Below are 22,780 nucleotides of genomic sequence, written 5' to 3'. Positions count from 1 at the left end.
CCCTCAGCTTTATTATCGCTTTATGCTCTTCACGTTTTGTATCACTTAGAATGGCCAATTTTAATGACACTCCTACATAAATTAAATGTTAGATCAAATTTTTTGAATGCAATCCAACAATTCTATTCATCTTCAGAAGCTATGGCTAGAGTCAATGTGTTCTACTCACACTTGATAAAATGATCCTAGTGCACCAAGCAGGCTTCCCCTGCTCCTCAGTTCCTTTTACAGGAACTACTGAAGGGCTAGCAAACAAGATCTGAGCAGAGAATTACAATTAATAGGAGGCAGCATGTAATACATTTACTAATGACATTTTACTGATGTTAAGTAATATGTTGCTTGTCATTCCAGTGCTTACAGAAACAGCTCAGCGACTTCCATAGGGCATGAGATAAATTACCATATGTGCTCATCCTCCTATCTATTAACATCCCTGGTAACAGAACAAAGGTGATTGCAACAGCTCTCAAACCTAACACTACACCTGAGTATTGTTACATCTAAAGAGGTTATGAAAGTGAAATCTTGTTCCCCTTTCAAGAAATGTAAAGTAATAACTTGCGCAGTAGAAGAAAAATAATCTTTCACGGCTGGGGGAAACCTAAATTCACCTTCCTATTTCAACACCTCCCAGTTATGATTCCTGAGGGTGCATTAAAACAATAGCAATATTTGTTAAGAGAAATTTACTGTTGGTGGTAAAATAATAATAATTAATAGTGCTATCTTATATAGATGCAGAAAAAAAGAGATTCAGTTTATTAAACTTAAGTCTATCCTGAGGTGTTTTATCTTAAACTATTAGTACACTAGAATTAGAAATTATAAGGACATCACCTAACTCATGACACAATGGAGACTTCATAAAATAGACTCTCAATGAAGCATACTGCCTCTGACTCCAAGGTGGTTTGGGTCATTTCAGTAGGGTACTTCAATGGGATTGGGGAAGAGAATTACATTGTGTTGGGATGCCATTGGCTTCATGGTGTCCTCTATGCAGAGCCAGCCCACCAATGACACAGGATGAGGCTGATGCCTAAGAGAAGTGGCACTGAGGAGGAAGAGGAAGTTGCTTCCCTGCTGCTCCTTTACACAGTGGGGCAGCCATAGCCACTGGGCAAAGTGGTGGTGGCAGTGGGGCAGTCGCTTCTCTTCCTCTTCCTCTTCGTTAAGGTGCTGCCCCTCTCTGGGCAGTTGGCCTGGGTGAATAGGCTTGCTGCTTTCATAGCCTATGTATGGCAGCAGCAAGCCTATTCACTCAGTGTCCAAAGAGCAGCAGGCCTATAGGAGAAGCAAGCTACTGCCCTGGGGCTGCCCTTGCTTTACACAGCAACTACAAGGACCCTACCTTGTAAAGCAGCAGTAGAGCAGCTGCTTCCTCTTCTGCTTTGACACCTCCTCCTACTTCCCTTGCCCCCCCATTCCCTCTGCCCCCACCCACCTCTTCCTTGATTTTTTGCCTTGGTCACCTTCTCCACTTTGACTTCATATTTCAAATGTTGCTGGACAACAATTTATATACTGCATTTATTATTATATACTGCACCTTATTATTCCAGGAGCTCAATGTGGGGTACATGGGTGCTCCCCCTCATCATTTAATCCCAACAATCTTGTGAGCTAGCTTTAGGCAGAGAGAGACAGAGAGAAAATGGCCCAAGGCCACCCAATGAACTCCATGGCTGAGTGGGGGTTTGAACTCTGGTCTCCCAGACCCTAGTCTGCCACTCATAACCGCTACACCACACTGGCTTTTGAGTGTCACGGCATCTCTGATCATAGGCGATTCCGGCTGAGGGCTGGTGAGTGCTTGGTGCTATACATGGAAATGTTGATTATAATTGCTACCAGGTACTCAGTGCTGTAGAAATTAAAATCATTATCATCATCCTCAACCTCACTGCTGGTGAGTGCTTGGTGCTGTGCAAATGTGGAAAATGTCCTAATAAGGTTGCATGTCAGGGAGAGTGCATTTTGTGGTTTACACAGTAACAAAACAAAACAACACACACACACACACACACACACACACACACACACACACAGAGAGACACGTTTCAAAGCTCAAAGGTTGGTAATTAACCAAAGATTTGCGAGAAGATATTTAACAAAAGTGCCAGGCAAGCCTCCCTGGGGAGAGCATTCCACAAATGGGGCCCCCCCACAGAAAAGGCCTGTTCTTGTGTTGCCACCCTCTAAACCTCTCGTGGAGGGGGCACATGAAAAAGGGCCTCAGATTATGATCTCAGGGTCTGGGTTGGTTCATGTGGGAAGAGATGGTCCTTGAGGTATTGTGGTCCTGAGTTGTTTCAGACTTTTTTGGTCAAAACCAGCACTTTGAATTGGGCCTGGAAACTGATTGGCAGCCAGTGCACTTGGGCCAGGATTGGTGCAATATGCTCAAACTGTCTTGCCCCAGTGAGCAATCTGGCTGCTGAATTCTGAACTTATTGAAGTTTCTGAACTGTATTCAGCATGGATGTTGAAATCCCCCCAAACAAGCAGTCTAGGAGTCCTGAATCCCACCTCAGAGACCAGCTCTGTCAGCTCAGGCTGGAAAACTGATGGGCAGTGAAGTGGATGGTAAACCAGAAAAATTCCTAATCCAACACCAGGAACAAACACTCTAGATCCCCATTTAACTGGACACAGAGCCAAGAGAGAGAGGTGGCATTTCTATAAGACCAAAGCAACTCCCTTTCCTGACCCTCAAGTCTGCCCTGATGCTGCCCTGAGTACCTTGGCAGGCATAGCTGAGTGAGACCAACTCTGCTTTGCTCTCCCACCAAGGTCTCAGTGATACATACCAGATTGACCTCCTCATCCACAATCATATCATTGATGAGGGAGGTTTTATTGAGAATCGCCATGGTATTCAACAGCAACAACCACAGACGCAAGATCTGGCTAATGAGGCAACCACAATTCCCTAGGTTGGAGGTGACAAAGTGGTGGCACAATGTTTTTGTTTCATCTTCAATCAATCCTCAATGTTTTTCTTCTTCTCAGGCTTCCGTTTGAAATCTCTCAAATATTTTGTTCAGAGTCCCTCAAGGCACAGCCATTTAAGCTTTGTCTATGTTGCCAAGATTATGATGGATAGCTGCCCACCCTTAGAGAAAAGGACCAGGATTCCCAGCTGTCACTACCAACTGCAGCCAAACTACTAGCTCAATTACTGACTGATATTCTGGGAAGAAGTTCATAATGTGATTAATCTCTGCTGTAGACACACTCGACCTTTATGGATCTATAGGCTGCTATATTTCTGTGAGGTCAGAATAGAATCACCGAGGTGGGTGGGTGGCTAGCATTTAACAAATTCAGCTGATTTAAGCAAAAGCACAATTCCACAATCTACTCAGATGTATGTGGAATCCCCCAGGGCCACCAGTATCATTTTTTCCCTTAGGAGCTGGGGGGCGGGGGTTGGACTCCTTAGAGTCCTTCTGAAAATGAACAAATAAAAAGTAAAAATAGCTAAAGTAATAACGTAAATAAATAACAATAAAATAAACAAATATTTACTTCAACTATTTACCGGTATATTCTGCTTAGCACTGTTGTCTAGAAGGTGTATACAATACAATACGTTTACAAAAGATACACTAAAGATAAAAGTCGTCAAATTATCTACAAAATCAGAAAACTTTATTTAAAGTGCCTGCTGAAGGGGGGGTGGAGCTGACCAGGCACTGAAGTTCAACAGGAAGGAGGCCTGTATGCTTTCTGCCAGGAAGGATTTCCATAGAGTTGGGTCCAAGCAATCTTTCTTCTTCTTTGGCGATCACTCATAGCCAAGTAAGATTGTCTTCCATAAACATGGTTTTAACAATGAGTCCGTAAGTGACCATGGAGGCCAATTCTGGATCCACACATCATTCCACAGTGGGGACATTGGTTTCTGGGTGGGAGTTGAATGGGGTACTACTAACAAAGACTCCCCTGTAATGGGGCAGGGATATAAGGAATCAGATGGTCCTTAAGGTGTCCTTGTAAATTAATGCAAGAACTCTGAATCTGGCCCAGTAGCATATAGTCAGCCAGTGCAAGCTTTTAAGCACTGGAGTTATATCCTGGCAGTAGTATATCCTCAAAAAAGTCCAGCAACAGCATTTTGCACCAGTTGGAGCTTTCAGAAGGGACCCCAGGGTAGCTCCACAGTAAATTGCAGTAATTGGAGTATTGAAGTTACCAATGCATTAATCACTGTGGCCAGGCTATCCTTGTCCAAGAATGTCCATATTTGGTGTAATAGCTATAGCTGATAAAAGGAACTTCTAACCACTGAGGCTACCTGAAGCTTCAGCAACCATGATGGACTCAGGAGCACTATGACCCTGTTCTTTCAGATGGAGTCCAACCCCATCCAGAACAGGCAACTGACCAATCTCTAAGACCCGGTAAAGCTACCTACAGTGTCTCTTTTTCCCCAGGATTCAAATTTAGTTTAGATTCGCTCATCCAAGTCCATTATGAAACCAAGACAATGGTCTAGATCAGTGGTTTCCAGTTAGGTAAGTACTGCAGATCCCCAGTTTTTCAAAAGCCAAGCCATGGATCCCCCTACTTTTGAAAAGTTAATATATGGCAGTTTTTGTTACATGAATGGTGCCATGGACCCCCTGGGGTCCACAGACCGCAAATTGGGAAACACTAGATCATACACAGTTGTTTCTGACTCAGATGTTATGGAGAAACAGAACAGAATACTACTGACATTTTGCCCAAATTACTCATGACCACTCCTGTTGGCTTCATATAGAAGTAGAACATCATTGAAGACAAGATCGCTCATGGCAGCACAGCATAGTGCAAGGAACACGGGGCAAAAAACATTTCCCAACACTATTCACCTATAGGTAGTAACCACAGAATGTGTCCCCAATATCAATTCAGACAGAGCAGGTCTAGGAGGATACTATGATTATTGGTATCGAAAGCTGCTGAGAGACTGGGAAGCAGAAACAAAGTTGCCTTCCTTCTGCCCAACTCTCCATAATCTGTATTCTTCAGGAACACCTGCAACAGCTCCACCACTTTCTCCATCAATTTATTCAAGAAGTGAGTATTTGTGAGAAGTGAGATAGGATGTACTACTGCTGCAGGCATAACTCTTGAAGAAACTAAGAAGTTGATCACAGCATTTCATTGGTCTTATCTCTTTAGCCATCTGTAATGACTTTGTAAACTTCAATGACTTTTCTGGAGCAACAATTACCACACCAGGTTCAGTTTGTATGTTTGACATTAAATTGCAATAAGGTAATTCCTTTGTTTTTAAATAAGCCCTCAAATCACATTATACATATCCAAAGAACAATGGAAAAATCCGATGGATGCATTCCTATTGCATTAGAATCTGTCTCTGGCCTACTCCCCAGGGTTATAATTAATTTAATTTATATGACAGACTACAACTCGAATACAATAAAATAGCATAATCATGAACTCACAGAAGAAACAGGAATATATTCAAGTTTAAGTAAATAGCGCTTTAAATGCATAAAATCTCTAGATGAGATTTCTTGAGAAGTAAAACCTCTTTCCTAAAGTGTCAAGGCAAAATCTTGTTAATCTGCTTTTTCTGCTAAAAATAAGTATTAAAAGAAAAGATAAAAGTAAATTCTCAAAGGGGTTGTTGGCAAAGAAAATCCCAAGTAAAAGAGAAGTAGTAAAAGAACTAAGAAGCTGAGTGAGGAGGGGCAGCTCCATTCAAATCAGCATAAGAATGGGCTGTAACATTTTCTTTTATTCTTAGATAGAAGAGGCAGGAAGATCTCTGAAAAATAGGGCAGCAATTCAATTACAGTGCTTAGTGGGACTTCAGTAAGCAATCTGAAGCACTTCAATAATGTTATAAAATTTGTAGAATACTCAGACAGTGTAAGCTATCCATGTCTACTTAAAAGTAAGCCTCAATGAATTAAATGGGATCTACTCCCAGGTAAGTGCAAAGCAATTATAGACTACCTATTTACCAGGAAGTAAATCCCACTGAAATCACTTAAACTTATTTCTCCATAGCACTGTTAGGGTTATGCTGCTGAGATACTAGCTTGAAGTATTAAAATATTTATTTATTTATTTCTAATGAATTAAATAGGAAAACTGCACTCTTACTATGATGTTCAGTGGGGCTTACTCCCAAGTTCCTATGATTATTATTAATTTCATTTCTATACCATTTTATTTACCGGTATTTATTTAAAAAAAATACTATCGGAGTGGTTTACAGCACATTAAAACATAAAATAAAACAATCCAGAATAAAACATTACTGAAGAAAGTCAAGTATAAAGTATACATTCAAAACAACTTAATTAACAGGACTAAAATATTATCATAAGCTCAGACCATACCTGCTGCTGTTGCTGTTAATCCTGCCAATGGTGGTTCATGGCGGGCAGTGGCTGTGGAAGCTCAGGCTTGATGACTTGGGTCTGTTCTAGCTGGAGGGAGTCAGTCAGGGCCCTGCCCTCCCAGCCCAGGTGGAAAAAGGCCTGCAAGGCAGGGAGCAGGTCATCTAGCATGGATGCTTTCCTCAAAACTCCTGCATTGCAGGGGATTGGATTAGATGACCCTAGGGAAACCCAGCCAGGGGTATAAATAATATATTATTATTATTATTATTATTATTATTATTATTATTATTATGATACCTTCCAACTCTAAAAATCGATGGCTCACAGCAAAGATGGTCTGTATAGGATTGCAGATTTGGTAATAATCTTTATTTCAGATTTTTGTATTTGTTTTCTGCTTAAAACATAAAGCATGTTTACTCCGATGGAACACTCTGGCACATTTCTTAGAACTATCCCAGAATAATTTCAAAGTCTATTCTTTTAAATTTGTTTTTGACATTTTTATTGTAAACCACCTTATAGGGCCTTTCCCTAAAGTAAGGGGTGGACATTGTGGTAGCCTCTACTTGTAGTATGAGGCCGGAGGAACATAGGCCAGCTGTGAAGCTGCTCCCTGCAAGGCCCTTTCACCTGGCCTGGGGGGGCACACTCACCAACCCTACTGAAGAGGCTCCTCATGAGGCCGGAGGAACCTCACAAGGTTGTCATATCGACCAATAATACAGATGATAATGCAACCTAAAACCTAAAGGGATAGTGTTTTGAACCACATACCTTTTACCAGTGATTCTTTCATCTGCTAGTACTCCTGCACACTCCAGACTCACAGCCTAACTCTCGCTTTGTTCGCAGCCTGTTTTGTCCTCAAAATATCTGCAATGTTATAGGGCTGTGCTCTCCAGCCCAAGCTGACCCAACTCCTATAGCTTACTATCCTATAGTTTACTATAGCTTACTAACAGCTATGTCTGTTAAAGGAAGAATTCTTTCTACTACATCCATGTGCATAAGCTCTATCATGTTGCTAATGGAGAGCTTTGTTCTCTGGCCTGAAAGAAGCATCTGAAACAAGACAATGACCCTGTCTTCCTGCATGGCAGGAGGTGCAGTGTTTTTAAAGACATGCTTCCTCACACCTTAACAGGGGGCAGGGAGTGGATCTAAAGTGCTGCATAAGTGGTTCTTTCTTCCACATATGTTTTACAGCAGGGGTTCCCAAATGGAGGCATGCCCACAAATTGCCATTCAGGTGGCTCACAGTGCATCTGCATCAAAGATTCATATTGATTTCTAATTGTAGGTAAAATTCTTATTTTATTTCTTATATTCGATGGCACTCAGTTTTAAAACAAGAAATGTAAATACTCTCCCTCTGCAAAGTTAGTTAGGCCAAGTGGGGCTGCCCAGGAACAGCAGAGGAGGAGGGCTGACCATTATTACAGAGGCAATTGGCGCCTCTGCTCGCTCGCTCTTCTCTTTGGGCAGCTTGACCGGGAAGGATGGATGTCCGGAAAAAGCACATAAGCAAATGAAGAGCAAGATCAGCTTCCACTCCTGCTGTAGCGCCCAAAGAGTCTTGGCAAGAGGAGGCTGCTCGGTTGCGGGAGCCTCCATACACTCCACCTTCTCTGTGTGGTGCCCCAACAGCGTTCAGTCGCTCCTGTCCTCTTTGTACGCTGAGAAGAAGAGGAGCAGGGACCCAATCCAAGGCCACCTTATGCATTGGGGCGGGCGGCAGCCAGGCCGCCAGACTTCACCTTCAGAAAGGGCCGCGGTGCAGCAGACGCATCTGAGGCACCGCCTGGCAGGGATCCCTGGGAAAGACCCTTGTCCCAAACTCCGAAGAGCCGCTGCCAGTCAGTGACCACAATGCTGAGCCTGAATGGGCCAATGGTCTGAACTCGGTGCCAGGCAGCTTCCCATGTCCCACCTTGGCTCAATAGTAACCCCCAAAGAGGAGGCGGAGGCAGCACATGGCGAAGGGCTCTTATTATGGCAGGTCGAGAGAGAGACGCTCGAGCGGGACTCCACCGAGGACCACGAGGCAAGCGCCGCCCGCGGGATCCCCGCTGCGTGTGCGAGCGAGAGAGCCGCTCGAGGGAGGCGCGGCGCTGACGCAGCCGAGGGGGCGGTTGCTTGTGACACTGAAAAGCTGGAGGCGCGGGGAGCACAAGATGGCGGCGGCTGCTGCTGGCGGGCGCTGGCGCCGGGGACGACGGCTGCGCGAGGGGCTGAGCGGCTGAGCGGGAGCGCGCCGCAAGCAGAGGGACATGGCTCGAGCCGGTCCGGTGAGAGTTGGCGGGCTCTGGCGCACCCAGGCGCTCCGGGAGGCGGGGTGGCGTGGGGGGTCCGGTCGGGGGCAGCCGGGGGATGCCAGGTGCTCCGAGAGCGAGGCAGCAGCCCGTTACTTCTTCCAAGTAGTGTCCTCCGCTGCTCTTCCCGTCACCCGGGAAGCCCCCGCTCCCGAGCTGGGGTTTTGGCGCCTCTTCGAAGGAGCCGGGAAGGAGAAACTTCTCTCCCTCGGCTTCTTCGCCATCCCGTCGAGAGGCTCCTTCCCTTATCCTGGGACGAGAAAGAGGGGGCTCGGAGGCGCCCCTCGGAGTGCTGGGAGTCCCGGGGGCGCTGGTCGGGGGCGCTGGATTAGCTGCATCCTTTTAAATAATTGCGAGTGGACTGGTTCCCCGGTGTGCATCTTGATTCACGCGCGCACAAATGTTTTATAGGTAACTTGCTCGTGTGGAGACGGTCCCCATGTTATCGGCCTCCATAGGTTAAAGCCGGTTCTGGATGACTAGACGTTTTCGTTTTGAGATGGTGGGATAGGAAGGAAGTGTGTTAAAAACTTTTTATGCTGTGGAAATGGGTGTCTAGCTTTTACTTCTGCCTTGATTTATTTATTTATTTTAAAGGGAACAGATTTCTGCGGACCTGTTGAGATGTTTACTTTCAGAGATGTAACTCTTATCTTTCAAAGGAAGCACTTGTTGCACCTGGAATAGGTTTGTAGTGGCTTTTGAAAGTCGAGGTTAATACACTCAGTATGTTGTCACTTCCTCTGAATTAATAAGTCTCATCTTACTTACATCCACCCTTCCTTACATATTTCTTGTATTTTGGAAGTTGGCACCTGCAACCTCATTGATCTGGAATACTTCCTGTTGGTAATAGCTGACATAGATTAGGTGAACAGATTAGAAGAAAGATAAATAGGAGAAACTTGTCTATTTACTGTCCCTTAACTATCCTGATTGAGAATGCAAAGGACTACTAAATATATCTTAAGTGATCTTGATTATGCACCTGAAGGCTGTGTCTGCAAACACAATTTCTTAAAGAACATCCACTGATAGGAGTATCACAAATGAATGTGTTAAAAAAAAAAAGCTAGTGACCAGAATGAGTAGAGGAAACATTTTCTTAATAAATCTTATATGATTTATAATATCATTCTTAGAATAAGCATCCACACTTGGCCCCACACTTGAACTCTTCTGTTGTGTTGAGTAACTGACAATAAGGCATACCTTTTGAATCTTTGTTACTTAGGGTTTGTGTGCATAAAACTCATTGAAAAAGTATCAGAAGATAATGGGAGGGGGAAATCTATGAAACAATGTGAACTAGTAGATTTCCTAATTGGTCAGCATGGAGCTGCAGTTAAATGTAAATTGGAGTGAAACAAAACTGTATGCAAAAAAGCCAGCCTATTATTTACAGAATTTTGGGTTAACAGTGATTATGTAGAAAGGAGTACTGCATGTAGTATATTTTACACAAAAGTTTGTGACTTTAATGATGGCAAGTGATTATAATGCTAAAAGGTTGAGATTTGTTAAGTTTTTATGTACTTAAATTACTTTGGTAGTACATGAACTTTATTACAAGGAAAGGTCATGAAGATCTAGGTTTCAGGGTGCAGTCTTAACTTCACATACCTGGGTGTAAGCCACTTTGAATTGTAGTTCTGAGTAGACATAGTTAGGATTGCAGCCAAAGAAACACTTTTCATTGTAGGAAGTAAATGATTGTAGTAAGATGTTAATTCCCCCCTATACCCCCACCTTCCCCTGCCTATCTGAGAGTAAGCCCCATTGAATTCAATACAACTTACTTCTGACTAGACATAGTTAGGATTGTGCTGTTAGGCTGTAATCCTATACAAACTTAACTGGGAGTAAGTTCATTGAATTCACTGGAGCTTACTCCTAATGTATAGGAATGTACTGCTAAGACGTAATTTTAAAGTACTAGACCAGATTTATCATGTATTGGTTATACATGCTAACATTCACCATTTAATTTCTACTACACAGCTCTTAACATTTGTAACTTACTTTCTGTGCTTGACATCTGCACTGCACCAGTTTGGGAATTGTTCCTTTAAACAATGTGATGCTTAGTGATGAAAATAATTTGAGTCCTGTGTGTAAATACTGATTTATGATAATAGGAGTTCATATTTTTTGACTTGCATCTAGCACTGAGTGCCTATTTGTATTAGTAATAAGTTAAGCTACTGCATTTGTATTTAACTTTCTACTTCATATTAAAAATTCCTGTTCTGTGATTATTTAATGATGTGTAGAGGCCAAAGAAGGAATGATTACTTTTTACTTTTGCATTTTGTCAGTGAGGTAGGACAGCAGGTAGAAGGACTGTATTTAAAGTGAAATGATATATATTGAGGCTATTTGCTCAGTTATTTCAAAATTGTATTTAAGACATGAGCCAGAAAACCTTGATGTATAGGTATTCTGTTTATTTAACTGTAGGAAAGCATTTTTGTTGCATTTTTATATTCATTTTTTTACTCTTGCATTAGAATCTACAATGAAAAGACTTAAGAATTTTGGACTTTTTATTTAACAAAAAATGGCTAAAGGTAGAAGGGAAAGAAAGAATCTAATAATTATCAGGGTGATTTATACATAAAATGGCATAATGCACATCTTATTAAACTATGTTCAATTATGCCTGGTGACTGAATGAGAAAAAGTAAGCTGAGCTTGAGTCCCAACTGTTTGTAAGTTGGACCCCATGAGGGAAAATTCAGCAAATTGTCTGTGGTGCAAAATCCACAGGGGTGCCTTTTATCTATGGCCCTTTAAACCGGCTGTGTTGTTTTTGTTTGTTACTATGTTATACATATTTGTGTTTTTATATTGTAAACCTCCCTATGATCCTCGGGTGTAGGGCGGTATAGATATTGAATAAATAATAATAATTTTATCAACTCCGACTGTTGACGGGAGCTGCTGTTGTCCCTGGACCAGAATAGTTTGAGCACAGTAGGCCAAGCATTGGTAAAGTCATGGTTGAATTATTACAGTGTGCTCTATGTGAGGCTTTCCTTGTGCGTGATCTGGAAACTACAGTTAGTACAACATGCTGCAGCACAATTGCTGACAGGAGTAAGATCCTGTCAACATATAATACTTCTGCTCACAGAACTCTCCTGGCTTCTGGCTTGTTTCAGTTAGTATATAAAACCATCAACTCTTTTACTTGAAGTATTGCCACTCCATATGTGCCTACTTGACCTCTTCGAGCTGTGGTACTGGCAGTTTTACAAGTGCCATATAATATCCATTCTGCACTTGTGAGGAAAATATTTTAGTATGTGTCAGCATCTATGCTTTGGAACTCTGTGCCTATCAATATCAGGCAGGTGTCTTCATTGCACTGTTTTTTGTGGGGATTTTTATGCCTGCTAAAAACCTCCTTGTTTAAGGAAGCCTACCCAGACATTTAATTTAATTATGTTTATTGTTCTTAAGATTCTGTTGATTTTTATCAGCATTTTAAAGCCTGATTATTATTATCAGTATTTAATTATAAATATTTTATACTAATTAATGTACACTGCTTAGCTAATTAAAAAAAGTGTTTCTAAACTGAGTTTTTAAAATGCTATGTTTATGAAGTTGTAATTCAGTAGATAGGAATAGGTGCAACGCTGAACAGAATGATATGTGCTAATGAAACAATGGGAGTATCCAGTAAAGTTTGAGTCCTTGTCAGGCTAAAGTTTCATATTCTTCCTTTACAAGGGCACATGGGGCTTGTTTGTCATGGTATACAGATGTAGTGACAAGTGTAAGTGCTGTGCCCCATCCTAATATTTGTCAGTGGACCACCTTGAGCCGTGATTTATTAAATAGATGTGTCTTAAACTGATGCTTCATGCTGATTAGGGCAAATTTTCAGATAGACGGAAAAGGTTCTGCCATACTGAAGAATTTATTCCTATGGGGAACGATTTTGACATTTGGCGTAAGGAGGAACATGATAAAGGTGTGTACAGTTATGTATTAAGTGAAGCAGGTGGATAGAAATAAGTTTTCCCCCCTCTTCCTTTCATAGTATTAGAACCCAGGATCATGTAGTGAAGCTGAGTGTTGGAAGTTACAGGACAAAAAAAGGAAGTACTTCACACAGTCCATAGTTAAGACATAGAATTCACTATCATAAGATGGATTGTAGGCTGCCAACTTGGACAGCATTAAATTGGGGTTAGACAAATTCATAGAATCATAGAGTTGGGAGAGGGACCCCAAGGGTCATCTAGTCCAACGCCATGCTCTGGAATGGAGGAAAACTGCCACCAATGGTTACAAGGAATGATTGCTTCTGCATCTAAGGTGGTATGCCTCTGAGGCCAGTTGTTGTAGAGGATGAGTGAGGAGAGTGCTGCTAAGTTCATGTCCTGCTTTCAGGTTTGCTGGAGGCATTTGGCTGGGCACTCTGAGAACAGGGCGCTAGACTAGGTGGGTCTTTGATCTGATTCAGCGGATTCTTCTTACGTCCTAAAAAAAGCTGAAGCTAACTTTTGTTTCCGCTTGCAGGTCAAAATGCAAAGACTGAGAAACCCTTTGGAAGATGAATTTCTGTAGCATTTCATTAACATTATAGTATTGAGAATGGATAAGTGTAAACATGTAGGAAGACTTCGGCTTGCCCAAGACCATTCCATTGTAAATCCTCACAAGTGGCATTGCATGGTATGCAATACTACAGAATCTGTATGGGCCTGCCTCAGCTGCTCACATGTTGCTTGTGGAAGATACATTGAAGAACATGCACTAAAGCACTTTCAGGAAAGCAGTCATCCAGTGGCATTAGAAGTGAATGAGCTGTATGTTTTCTGCTACCTTTGTGATGACTATGTTCTTAATGATAATGCAACTGGTGATTTAAAGCTGTTGCGAAGTACATTAAATGCAATCAAGAGTCAGAATTATGACTGTACTACTCGCAGTGGCAGGATTTTGCGATCGATGGGCACAAGTGATTACCTTTCCCATAATAGTGCTCAAGCCTTGCTTCGTAATCAAGACCGTATGTTCACAGCTCTATGGCACAGGAGGCATGCATTAATGGGCAAAGTTTTTAGATCTTGGTTTGAACTGACACCAAGTGGGAAAAGGGTTTTAGAAGAAGAGAAGCTAAGGGAAGAAGCAGAAGAAAGAAGGATCAATGCTAAGAAGAAAAGAGAAGAGAGAAAGCGCCAGTTGAAAGAAGAAATGGAAAAAATGCCTCCAAGAAAGAGCTTTCGCTTGCAAAATCAAAATAAGGAATCCTCAAAAATATCACTCTATGCACTAAAAATGTCACAGAATTTGGACTCTGCTGTAGAACTGAAAGTAACAGCTACCTCAGATGATGTAAAATTAAAAAAAATTAATGACTCTCCAGTTAAACGAAGGCCTACTGTGACTCCCGGTGTAACAGGATTACGAAACTTGGGGAATACATGTTATATGAACTCTGTTCTCCAGGTATTGAGTCATTTGCTCATATTTCGGGAATGTTTTTTAAAGCTTGATTTGAACCAAACTCAAGAGTTGTTAGCAGCTGCAGCCAATGGCAAAACAAGATCATCTTCTAAGCATTCTCCATCTGCCGGCTCTATATTTCATGTGAACAAAAGTCAATTTAAGGACAAGGAGTCTTCTGCAAGGCGATCTAGTGTTTCATCAGGCTTAAGTGGTGGAGCGTCAAATAGCAGAAATATGGAACTTATTCAGCCTAAGGAGCCAAGCTCAAAGTACATTTCTCTTTGTCATGAGCTGCATACATTGTTTCAAGTCATGTGGTCTGGCAAGTGGGCTTTGGTATCTCCATTTGCCATGCTCCATTCTGTGTGGAGACTAATCCCAGCTTTTCGTGGTTATGCCCAGCAAGATGCTCAGGAATTTCTCTGTGAACTTTTGGATAAAGTACAGCAAGAATTGGAGACAGCTCGTACAAAATGCCCAGCCCTCATCCCCACTTCTCAAAGGAAACTCATCAAACAGGTTTTGAATGTGGTCAATACAATTTTTCATGGACAGCTTTTAAGCCAGGTATGTTGTGTTGCATTCACAAAGCTCTGCAGTGATTAAAAATATTAATGTAGATTAATGGGTCAAAATGAAGACTCGTTTTACTGTTATCATTGGAGTGGGGTGTAGTCTCTTTTAATAAATATTTTAAATATATTGCCTTCATGGATTGTGTAGATTAAGTGTCAGAAAATAACTTTTTAAAGAACGCACAAGAAAATATAGAATACTGTCAGATACAGAAAGGTACTGATTGTTGGTAGTTACAGCTATTCATTTATTTCAAGCTTGCAAGAAGACATTAAGTTGGAGGCTAAAGGTATGGCTGTTGGAAGGGAGTATCTCCATTACTCTTCCGGAGAGCATACTGATCATTCATGGCATGACCATATCAGAGTGCTACTAAACCAACATCTAAACCAGCTTTCCTTTCTATTTTAATTATTTTCTTTAAGCACTGATAAAATTAAACAGCATAATCTACTACTCCAGGAGAAAAAAATAGAGTAATTATTAGCCTCTTATAAATCAAACACTTTTTATGTGTAGTAAAAACATGCAACTTGCTGCAGGTTGTTGTGACTTGAGACCCATACTAAGATAATTGAGATCTGGAACATGGGGCTTTCCGGTCAAAGCTGACTTAAATTTCCATCACTGAATTGGGATGTTTGTATAATGCATGCCAGTAGAATAAGTGTCTGCAGCTGTTATAACTTTTCTACTTCATACGCAGTAAAAATCTAATGATTTAAATTCACATGTATTTGATACTTTGCTGTATATGAAAATGTACTCATCTAAAAGAGTTAATCTAATCAGCCTTCTGTCAGCTTGATTTTTATCTTTAAGGAAGTGAGAGTAATAGCATTTCAAGCAATTTTCTGCACAATTCACTGATCTCGGAGCATCACCACTGATTTTACTGGGACTGCTCTGGTCTGTTAATTGCAACTATAATAACTTATCAGAATGCCCTCTGTAGTTTTGATGTACGGATTCCTAAATGGTATTAAAAATACTACCGGGAGCTTGTAAGTACTTACTGTATTTTGTGGTAATTCATGTACAGAAGCCTGTACGCAGGAGAACCTTGCTTGAGTCACTAACATTCCCATCATCCCTGACCACTGGTCCTGTTAGCTAGGGATCTGGAGGGCTGCGTTTGGGGATGCCTGCCCTATGGAGTTGAACTGCTTGGGTTTGGAAACTTCACCTGGGCCCGCAGTTTCACAGTCAGCATAATAATGCAATTGCACTATTGTTCTATCCCTAGATTTCAGCAGTTTGATTAATCATTGAGGGGTATTTTACTTCTTGTTCCGCTCCTCTCATTTGCTTTACCTTGCATTTGCTAGTTTTCAGCTACTTTAGACTTGTTTCCTAGAAACCTTTGCACCATACCCATGAATGCCCACTTAATTTTCCCTTTCAAGATACATTGTTTCATTACTTGTATATAAAAAATTGTATCTTTTGCCCCCCCCCCACTGGAAATACTAAAATGACTACAATATAAATATTAAGACTCTCTACTAATGAAACACATTAAACTGGTAATATATAAAATATTTATTGATAGAATAATAACAGCATTAATTACAGTGGAAAATAACAAAGAGCATCACATATCTGGCTTTTTTGCAGTGCACTGAGGGCTTTTCAGAATTGGGGCCCTAGTTGAAAAGCATTTTTCAATTAACTATGGAGAAAGAAAAATCACTATGAACAGCTCTCAGGATGGGTCATGTAAACTGAAAAGAAGGGTCAAATGGAAGGACATCAACTGTCACTGAGCTGTAATTTTACATTTTTTTTTAAATGTAATCAATTTTAAGATGATGATGAGGCTTTCAAGAGCAACAAGGCAGCTAAGGCCACAGTCCTAATCCCCTGAACCCCAGCGACAGGGCTTCATGCAGGCAGCACTGCATCCATAGTCTCAGTGTTTGCGCTGGCCAATGCCACTTCATTGCGTCCGTTCCCACCATGGATTGGGCCCGTTGCCGTTGCTTGACTGCAGCAGATCTCATGCTGGTCCAGTCCATCCCCAAAATGCCCTTCTTCATCAGTGGAACTAACCAGGGCTGGGCAGGGGGACCCCTCCCACTCTGTCCAGACCCCCTCCAGTGTGAAGGATTGGGGTTTTGGATTGCTCCACCCCTCCTCTTCACATCTGCAATATGTATGCACATTCACTTGCAAAAGAAGGGAGGGCTAGAGAGTCAAATTAAGTGTTTTTTTTTGGTCTTGACAGGTAACGTGTCTTGCGTGTGATAATAAGTCTAATACTATAGAACCCTTCTGGGATCTGTCACTGGAATTTCCTGAACGATACCACTGCAATGGAAAGGAGACAACCTGTCAGCATCCATGCTTGTTGACGGAAATGTTGGCCAAGTTTACAGAAACTGAAGCATTGGAAGGAAAGATATATGCCTGTGATCAGTGCAACAGTGAGTAAAGGCAGCATGTACTCGGGCACCTGACTTTCATGTAACATGTGGCCTAGCTTTGGTTAAGAGCATAGATACTGCCAGTACATTTTTAACCATCACAATCAGAAAAATTACCTCTTATTTGTGCATCTGTTAAATGTGCAAAACAAGATGTGAACAGTCCCTTGAGCTCACAGTATAAGGTCATATGATATATAAAGGTAATCTCAAGGAACAAAACTATCAATCTACATTTGTACCTTTTTTTTTAGTATTTATATCATGTGCTCATCTCAGGATTGCATGAGTACATTATCCACACTGGAGCTCATCGCATTTTACACCAACATATACACCTGTAATAAGGGTTTTCTGGAATTTTTTGAACTAAATTGCATTGAAATGTATTATTTAGAAATTTTTCATTTCATAAAATTTTCTGATGCCCTAATTTGGTTTATTTTATTTGCTTATAGTAAACAAGGCTAGAAATTCTGAAAATGCCATGCTTTCCTAATTATTTGCAATTGGTATCAATTCACAAACTTAGTTTTTTTCTGCAGAAAATCTTCAACCCCCACATAACTGATATAAAGTTGTATATTGAATGTTCTTTAAGTTCAAGTAATGTTTCCACAATATATCTCCAAAATGGATTCCTGCTAAGCTGACTGTACACACAGAAATTCTTCTAAACCAATGCTTAGTTGAGAAGCTCTAGTCTAGACTGAGGCAACCTATGTTTGGCATGTATTATCCAAAGTGCATTGATTTATTTTTTCTACAACTTGCATCTATTGTGAATATGAGTGGAGGATTTTCTTTTTCTTGTCATAGCAAAACGAAGGAAGTTTTCTTCTAAGCCCATTATACTCACAGAAGCACAGAAGCAACTTATGGTATGCCGACTACCTCAAGTTCTGCGGTTACACCTTAAGCGGTTCAGGTACTGTAGTGAACTACCTTTGCTATCATATTAAGGAAAATGGGCTGGCAACCTTCTCTCAATGTTTTCTTTTTTAAAAAAATAGATCTGTATATTTAGTCAGATTATAAAGAATGCTTCTTGACAATAAAAATGTGCGCTCCACCCAGAACCCAAGGGATATTATGCCTGTTATCAATACTGGTTTGCATTAAAGGAATTTGATGACGCTTCTGACAATGATTTGAACTGGTGTGAATATTGAGGTGTTCCTGAACATTTCAGGTGCTCAAGGAATGAAGTTGTCAGTATCCAAATGTTAGCAGCCTGTCTTCTGTGAGGCAAAGTTGTTTGACTTAAATTAAGACCTTGTATATGCCTCAGGGACAAGAAACACCACTGTGAAGCAAATCTTAAGTGGGAAGAGACCCTAGGAAGCATAGAGTCTATAGGAAAGACAGATGCTTTGTAAATTACAAAGCAGGGAATAATTCCCTCAGATTTTCTTGTTACTTCTAGGGAATGATTGGGGAAGGCACAACTGGTGAAATTCTCCCTTCTATGAAACTCTTAAATGGCCCTCTCAGGGTCTGTGACTGGAAATCCCTAAGGAACCAGTAGCATTAGAGAAAAACATTTTATAGTGGTACCTCTGGATGTGAACGGGATCTGTTCCGGAGCCCCGTTCGCATCCTGAAGTGAACACAACCCGCGTCTGCCGTCTGCGCGTGTTGCGATTCGCTGCTTCCGCACATGACATCATTTTGAGCATCTGCGCATGCGCGAGCGGCGAAACCCAGAAGTGACGCGTTCCGTTACTTCCGGGTTGCCGCGGAGCGTAACCTGAAAACGTTCAACCTGAAGCATATTTAACCCGAGGTATGACTGTATTTGTCAATTGGGTTTGAACAAACCAGTCAAATTTGTCACAGAGGGAGTGGTTGTGAGGGAACCAACTTCTGCACTGGACATAAAGAAAGCAATTTTTCAGATACGAAGGAGTGTCTTGCAAATGAGGACTTGATCTAGTGGGCATAAGTTACAGGATTAAAAGAAACCTCCAACAGAAAGTGTTCTACAATGAAACTAATAATCTGTAAGAGTGTTGGACTCTCTCTCACTTACGGTTCTCTAGTAGCGACTGGAAAGACTATTATTGTGGATTCTCCTGTGAATTTCCTGCACTTTGCAGACGGCAGGACTTAGCCTACAAGGTGCCCTATAATTATGCTTCCACACTGTGTATCCTACACATACTCACAGGCTTTAGCCCACAAATAGAGATTTTGTAACTTCTAGTTATGTTGAAGGTACCCTACAGAACAAGAAATAGAAAATAACCTTTTTATACTTTTCATCACCCAAGATGGTCAGGACGTAATCATCGTGAGAAGATTGGTGTGCACGTCAGCTTTGATCAGACGCTCAACATGGAGCCCTATTGCTGCAGAGAATCTCTCAAGTCCCTTGTTCCAGATTGCTTTACCTATGACCTGTCTGCTGTTGTGATGCATCATGGGAAAGGTTTTGGCTCAGGACACTACACTGCCTATTGCTATAACTCAGAAGGAGGTACAAACAAATTTGAATCTGAAATCCAATTTAAGCTTGCCTTTTAGATACAGTGGCTTGCACTGCCACAACAGAAGGGTTATATTCGACATATTGTTAAAGAGAAGGTTCCATCAGGGCAAGGATTTCTCTTTGTGCAACTGTAATGCCCCCGCCCCACTGTATTCCCTCTAAATCTTTTCTGGGGTTTCTCCCAATCCCATAAAGTAGTTTTTTGGGTGGTGCATGGGGCAGGGAGTCCCATTGTGCTAGTGCTAATCATTTTGCCAGCATGAATATTTCATTGAATATTTCATTCCCTAAACTCAATACTTTTAAACAGGGGAATCTTATAAAATTGTAATGAATGCTGCACAAAGAGGCCATCCTGTCATTTGGACATTTCTGCATATATCCTTTTGGTTGGGGGAGTACAGCTATTTCTGTGTACAATGTAGTATTCTTATATTGCAATACATAAAATCCTTTGATCTGTTACAAGAACCAGTGCTGCAATACTTTTATTGCTCTTGTCTTCTAGGATTCTGGGTTCATTGCAATGATTCCAAGCTCAACATGTGCACTATGGAAGAAGTATGCAAGGCCCAGGCCTACATCTTGTTTTATACTCAACGAATTACTCAGGCAAATGGACACTGTAAAGTTTCAGCTCTTGACTCACCATCTGGAAAACAGCCAAATACTGAGGTTAATTGTTCCAGTGCAGATAGTAACAGCTAATCCAAAGCCAATTTAATATGTACAGTACAAGTCTGAGAGTTGTCACTTGTACATGTGTTGAGATGAGTAAGTGCAGTATTGTACAATGTATCTTCATACCCTTTTGTACTAGCTGAAAACTTGTTTTGGGGAATTTTTTTTTTTAGTATAAATACTTTTTATTGATGGTAGTTAACTTCCAAAATTACTAGGATATCTGTATAGCTATTTTTTTAAAAGAAATTTGCCATTTGAATTGTTAAATCTTACCTCAAGCTGTTTCTCAGCATTTTTATATTTTGATATTTTGGTGTAGAAAACATAGATAAGGAATTTTGGTGAGCAACTTGTGTAATTTTGGAATTTTTTTTATAAAAAATGTGCATTTTATACCATGTTTCCTGAAGTACCAGTCATTGCAGGCATATGTCTTGCTTCCACAGAATTATAAAAAAATAAGATGGTATAAAATGTAGAACTTTGCTTTCCCCTCTGAACTGAAAAGTCCTGCAGAGAGCAAAATACAACTCTGCTTCCTACCTCCATTTGGTAAACCATATTATCTACTCAGTCACTAAGTCCTGGGGAGAAGCAACAAGATATTTATTCGGTGTATGCAACTGCTCAGTGCTAGGGGAAGAATAACTGGCAAATTATTACCCCTCTCAACTGTATCAATAAAACACCCCAAATCTGATAGTGCCCTCACAAAATCTTGTGTTGCTCTATTTGTCTTTTATCTGTTTCTTGAGGACCATAGGCTATGTAAGAAGTGAAGCTGTGTAAGTGAAACTTAGGAGTACTGTGGGCTGTGATTTGTTTTGTATAAGCAAAGCAAGAGGTTTTTTTATTGGTAAGAGCTTAATTTTTTTAACTGCCTGCTGCTCTGCGTGGGGGGGAAAAATCCTTCTGAATTCTTCAGCACTTCCTAACCAGCATGAGGGACAGACTTACATTGTGATGTCTGTTGGAGGACATCTGCCTCCCAACAAAAAAAGTGCTGAGAAAGTGAACTGGTTAGTGTGAAGCTCCTAATATATTTTTTTTAAATGCAGAGATAGCTGAGGGGTATCTTTGAGCAACAGACACAAACCCTTGCTCTCCCGCCCTCTGGAAATAGGATTTTGGAGTTTTGGGTGACTTGCCCTAGTGTGAATTATGGAGGGAAGTTATTGCTTATACAAAAACCTCTCTCGTCTTCTATCCTTCCAACTCTGAAGGACACAGAGAACTGTATAAAGTTTCCCCATAGAGAGGGAATTCAAGCACTCCACCACCCCAAGAGAAAGGGCTGGGAGGGGAGAACTGAATACAGCGAAGCTGTCTGTGCAGAGGTTCTCAAATGCCACAGAAAAATGCATGTCTCATGCTCACATAAAAATAAGCATTAAGTCCCTAATTCACTTTCTTCTCAAAGTTATCTGGGGTGACAGGAAAAAGACTTTTGTATACTCTAGTTTAATAGGCACTCTCTCTGCATGAAGAACCCAAAAAAATAATGGTTAGAGCCCTTTTTTCAGGACCTCTTAACACAGCAGGTCCCCTGATTATTTGCACACAAGACAGAAACTTGAGCATAGACATTTGTCTTAATTACTGTAATCTTACTAGTCCTTGAACTGATAGCCACCCAACATAAGTGAGATACCTAGATAAAGACTACATATTTTATTAAACACAAAACGCATTGCCTATGAATATTTGATGTTAAGTAGCAAAATGTCTTCATTTGCAGCCTGTTTTCTACTGTTCAGCTAGAAGGGTACTATATTTTCTTTCCTTTGTTGGCCAGTACAGCGAACAGTTAACCTACCTGCTACAAAAAAAAACCCCTACCATCTTAAAAGAACCCAATGTCCCAACTTAAAAAAACACCATGAAAGAGAATTAAGCATAGCAACTAGTTAAGTTCTAAGAGCTTGAACCAATTTGTCAAAAGTCATCCTCTGAGCACATCAGGTGCCTATTGTGTCATTGTGGGTGCAGGTGTCTGAACCCTGATTATTGGGTATGCTGGCTGGGGTTGATGGGAGTTGGACCCCAACAAAGGTTACCCACCCCACAGTTTTAGGACAAGACCCGTCTGTAAATGAAACATGTTTGTGCAAAGGAAGCAGGAGGGGCAAAGAGAAACAGGACAAGAGAACATCTGTAGAGAAAGAAAAGCAGAGACCAAGAACAAAACTAAAGGGAAAAACAGGCAAGGCTCCATCAAAAGCAGAGGAAAAGGGGTAAAGATGAGCAAGAAAAAATGGCAATTCTAAGCTATTTCAGTTTTTATAAGAATCAGTTACATTTTCAATGGCCTACTGTGGCAAGTCTGATCTAACTCTATCTTGGCCTGTACCCTGAGAGATAGTAGTTCAGAGGGTTTTAATGTTGTGGCTGCAGTTTCAGTGCCTTTAAGAGCTACATAAACAGAAATCCAGCAAGTGAAGCATTTCCTTC

General features: G+C 41.0%; 1 protein-coding gene across 2 annotated transcripts; it reads left to right on the top strand.

The window, feature by feature from the left end:
- Nucleotides 1-8,556: 8,556 nt before the first annotated feature.
- USP44 (ubiquitin specific peptidase 44) lies at nucleotides 8,557-21,029 on the top strand. 2 transcript variants are annotated; one of them, XM_053407475.1, is made up of 7 exons: nucleotides 8,566-8,662; nucleotides 9,284-9,373; nucleotides 13,220-14,719; nucleotides 16,956-17,154; nucleotides 17,974-18,082; nucleotides 19,428-19,633; nucleotides 20,154-21,029. In XM_053407475.1, the coding sequence occupies exons 3-7, from the start codon at nucleotides 13,295-13,297 to the stop codon at nucleotides 20,351-20,353; spliced, it is 2,139 nt and encodes a 712-aa protein (XP_053263450.1). In that variant the 5' UTR covers nucleotides 8,566-8,662; nucleotides 9,284-9,373; nucleotides 13,220-13,294; the 3' UTR covers nucleotides 20,354-21,029. The 2 variants fall into 2 exon arrangements, with proteins under 2 accessions (XP_053263449.1, XP_053263450.1); XM_053407474.1 differs by lacking the exon at nucleotides 9,284-9,373 and having other exon boundaries at nucleotides 8,557-8,662.
- Nucleotides 21,030-22,780: the final 1,751 nt, after the last annotated feature.

The sequence above is a fragment of the Podarcis raffonei genome, chromosome 10 (assembly GCF_027172205.1).
Source record: "Podarcis raffonei isolate rPodRaf1 chromosome 10, rPodRaf1.pri, whole genome shotgun sequence".
NCBI classification, from domain to species: domain Eukaryota; kingdom Metazoa; phylum Chordata; class Lepidosauria; order Squamata; family Lacertidae; genus Podarcis; species Podarcis raffonei.
Note: the sequence above shows the minus strand (reverse complement) of the source record. Positions and strands in the feature narration are given on the sequence as shown.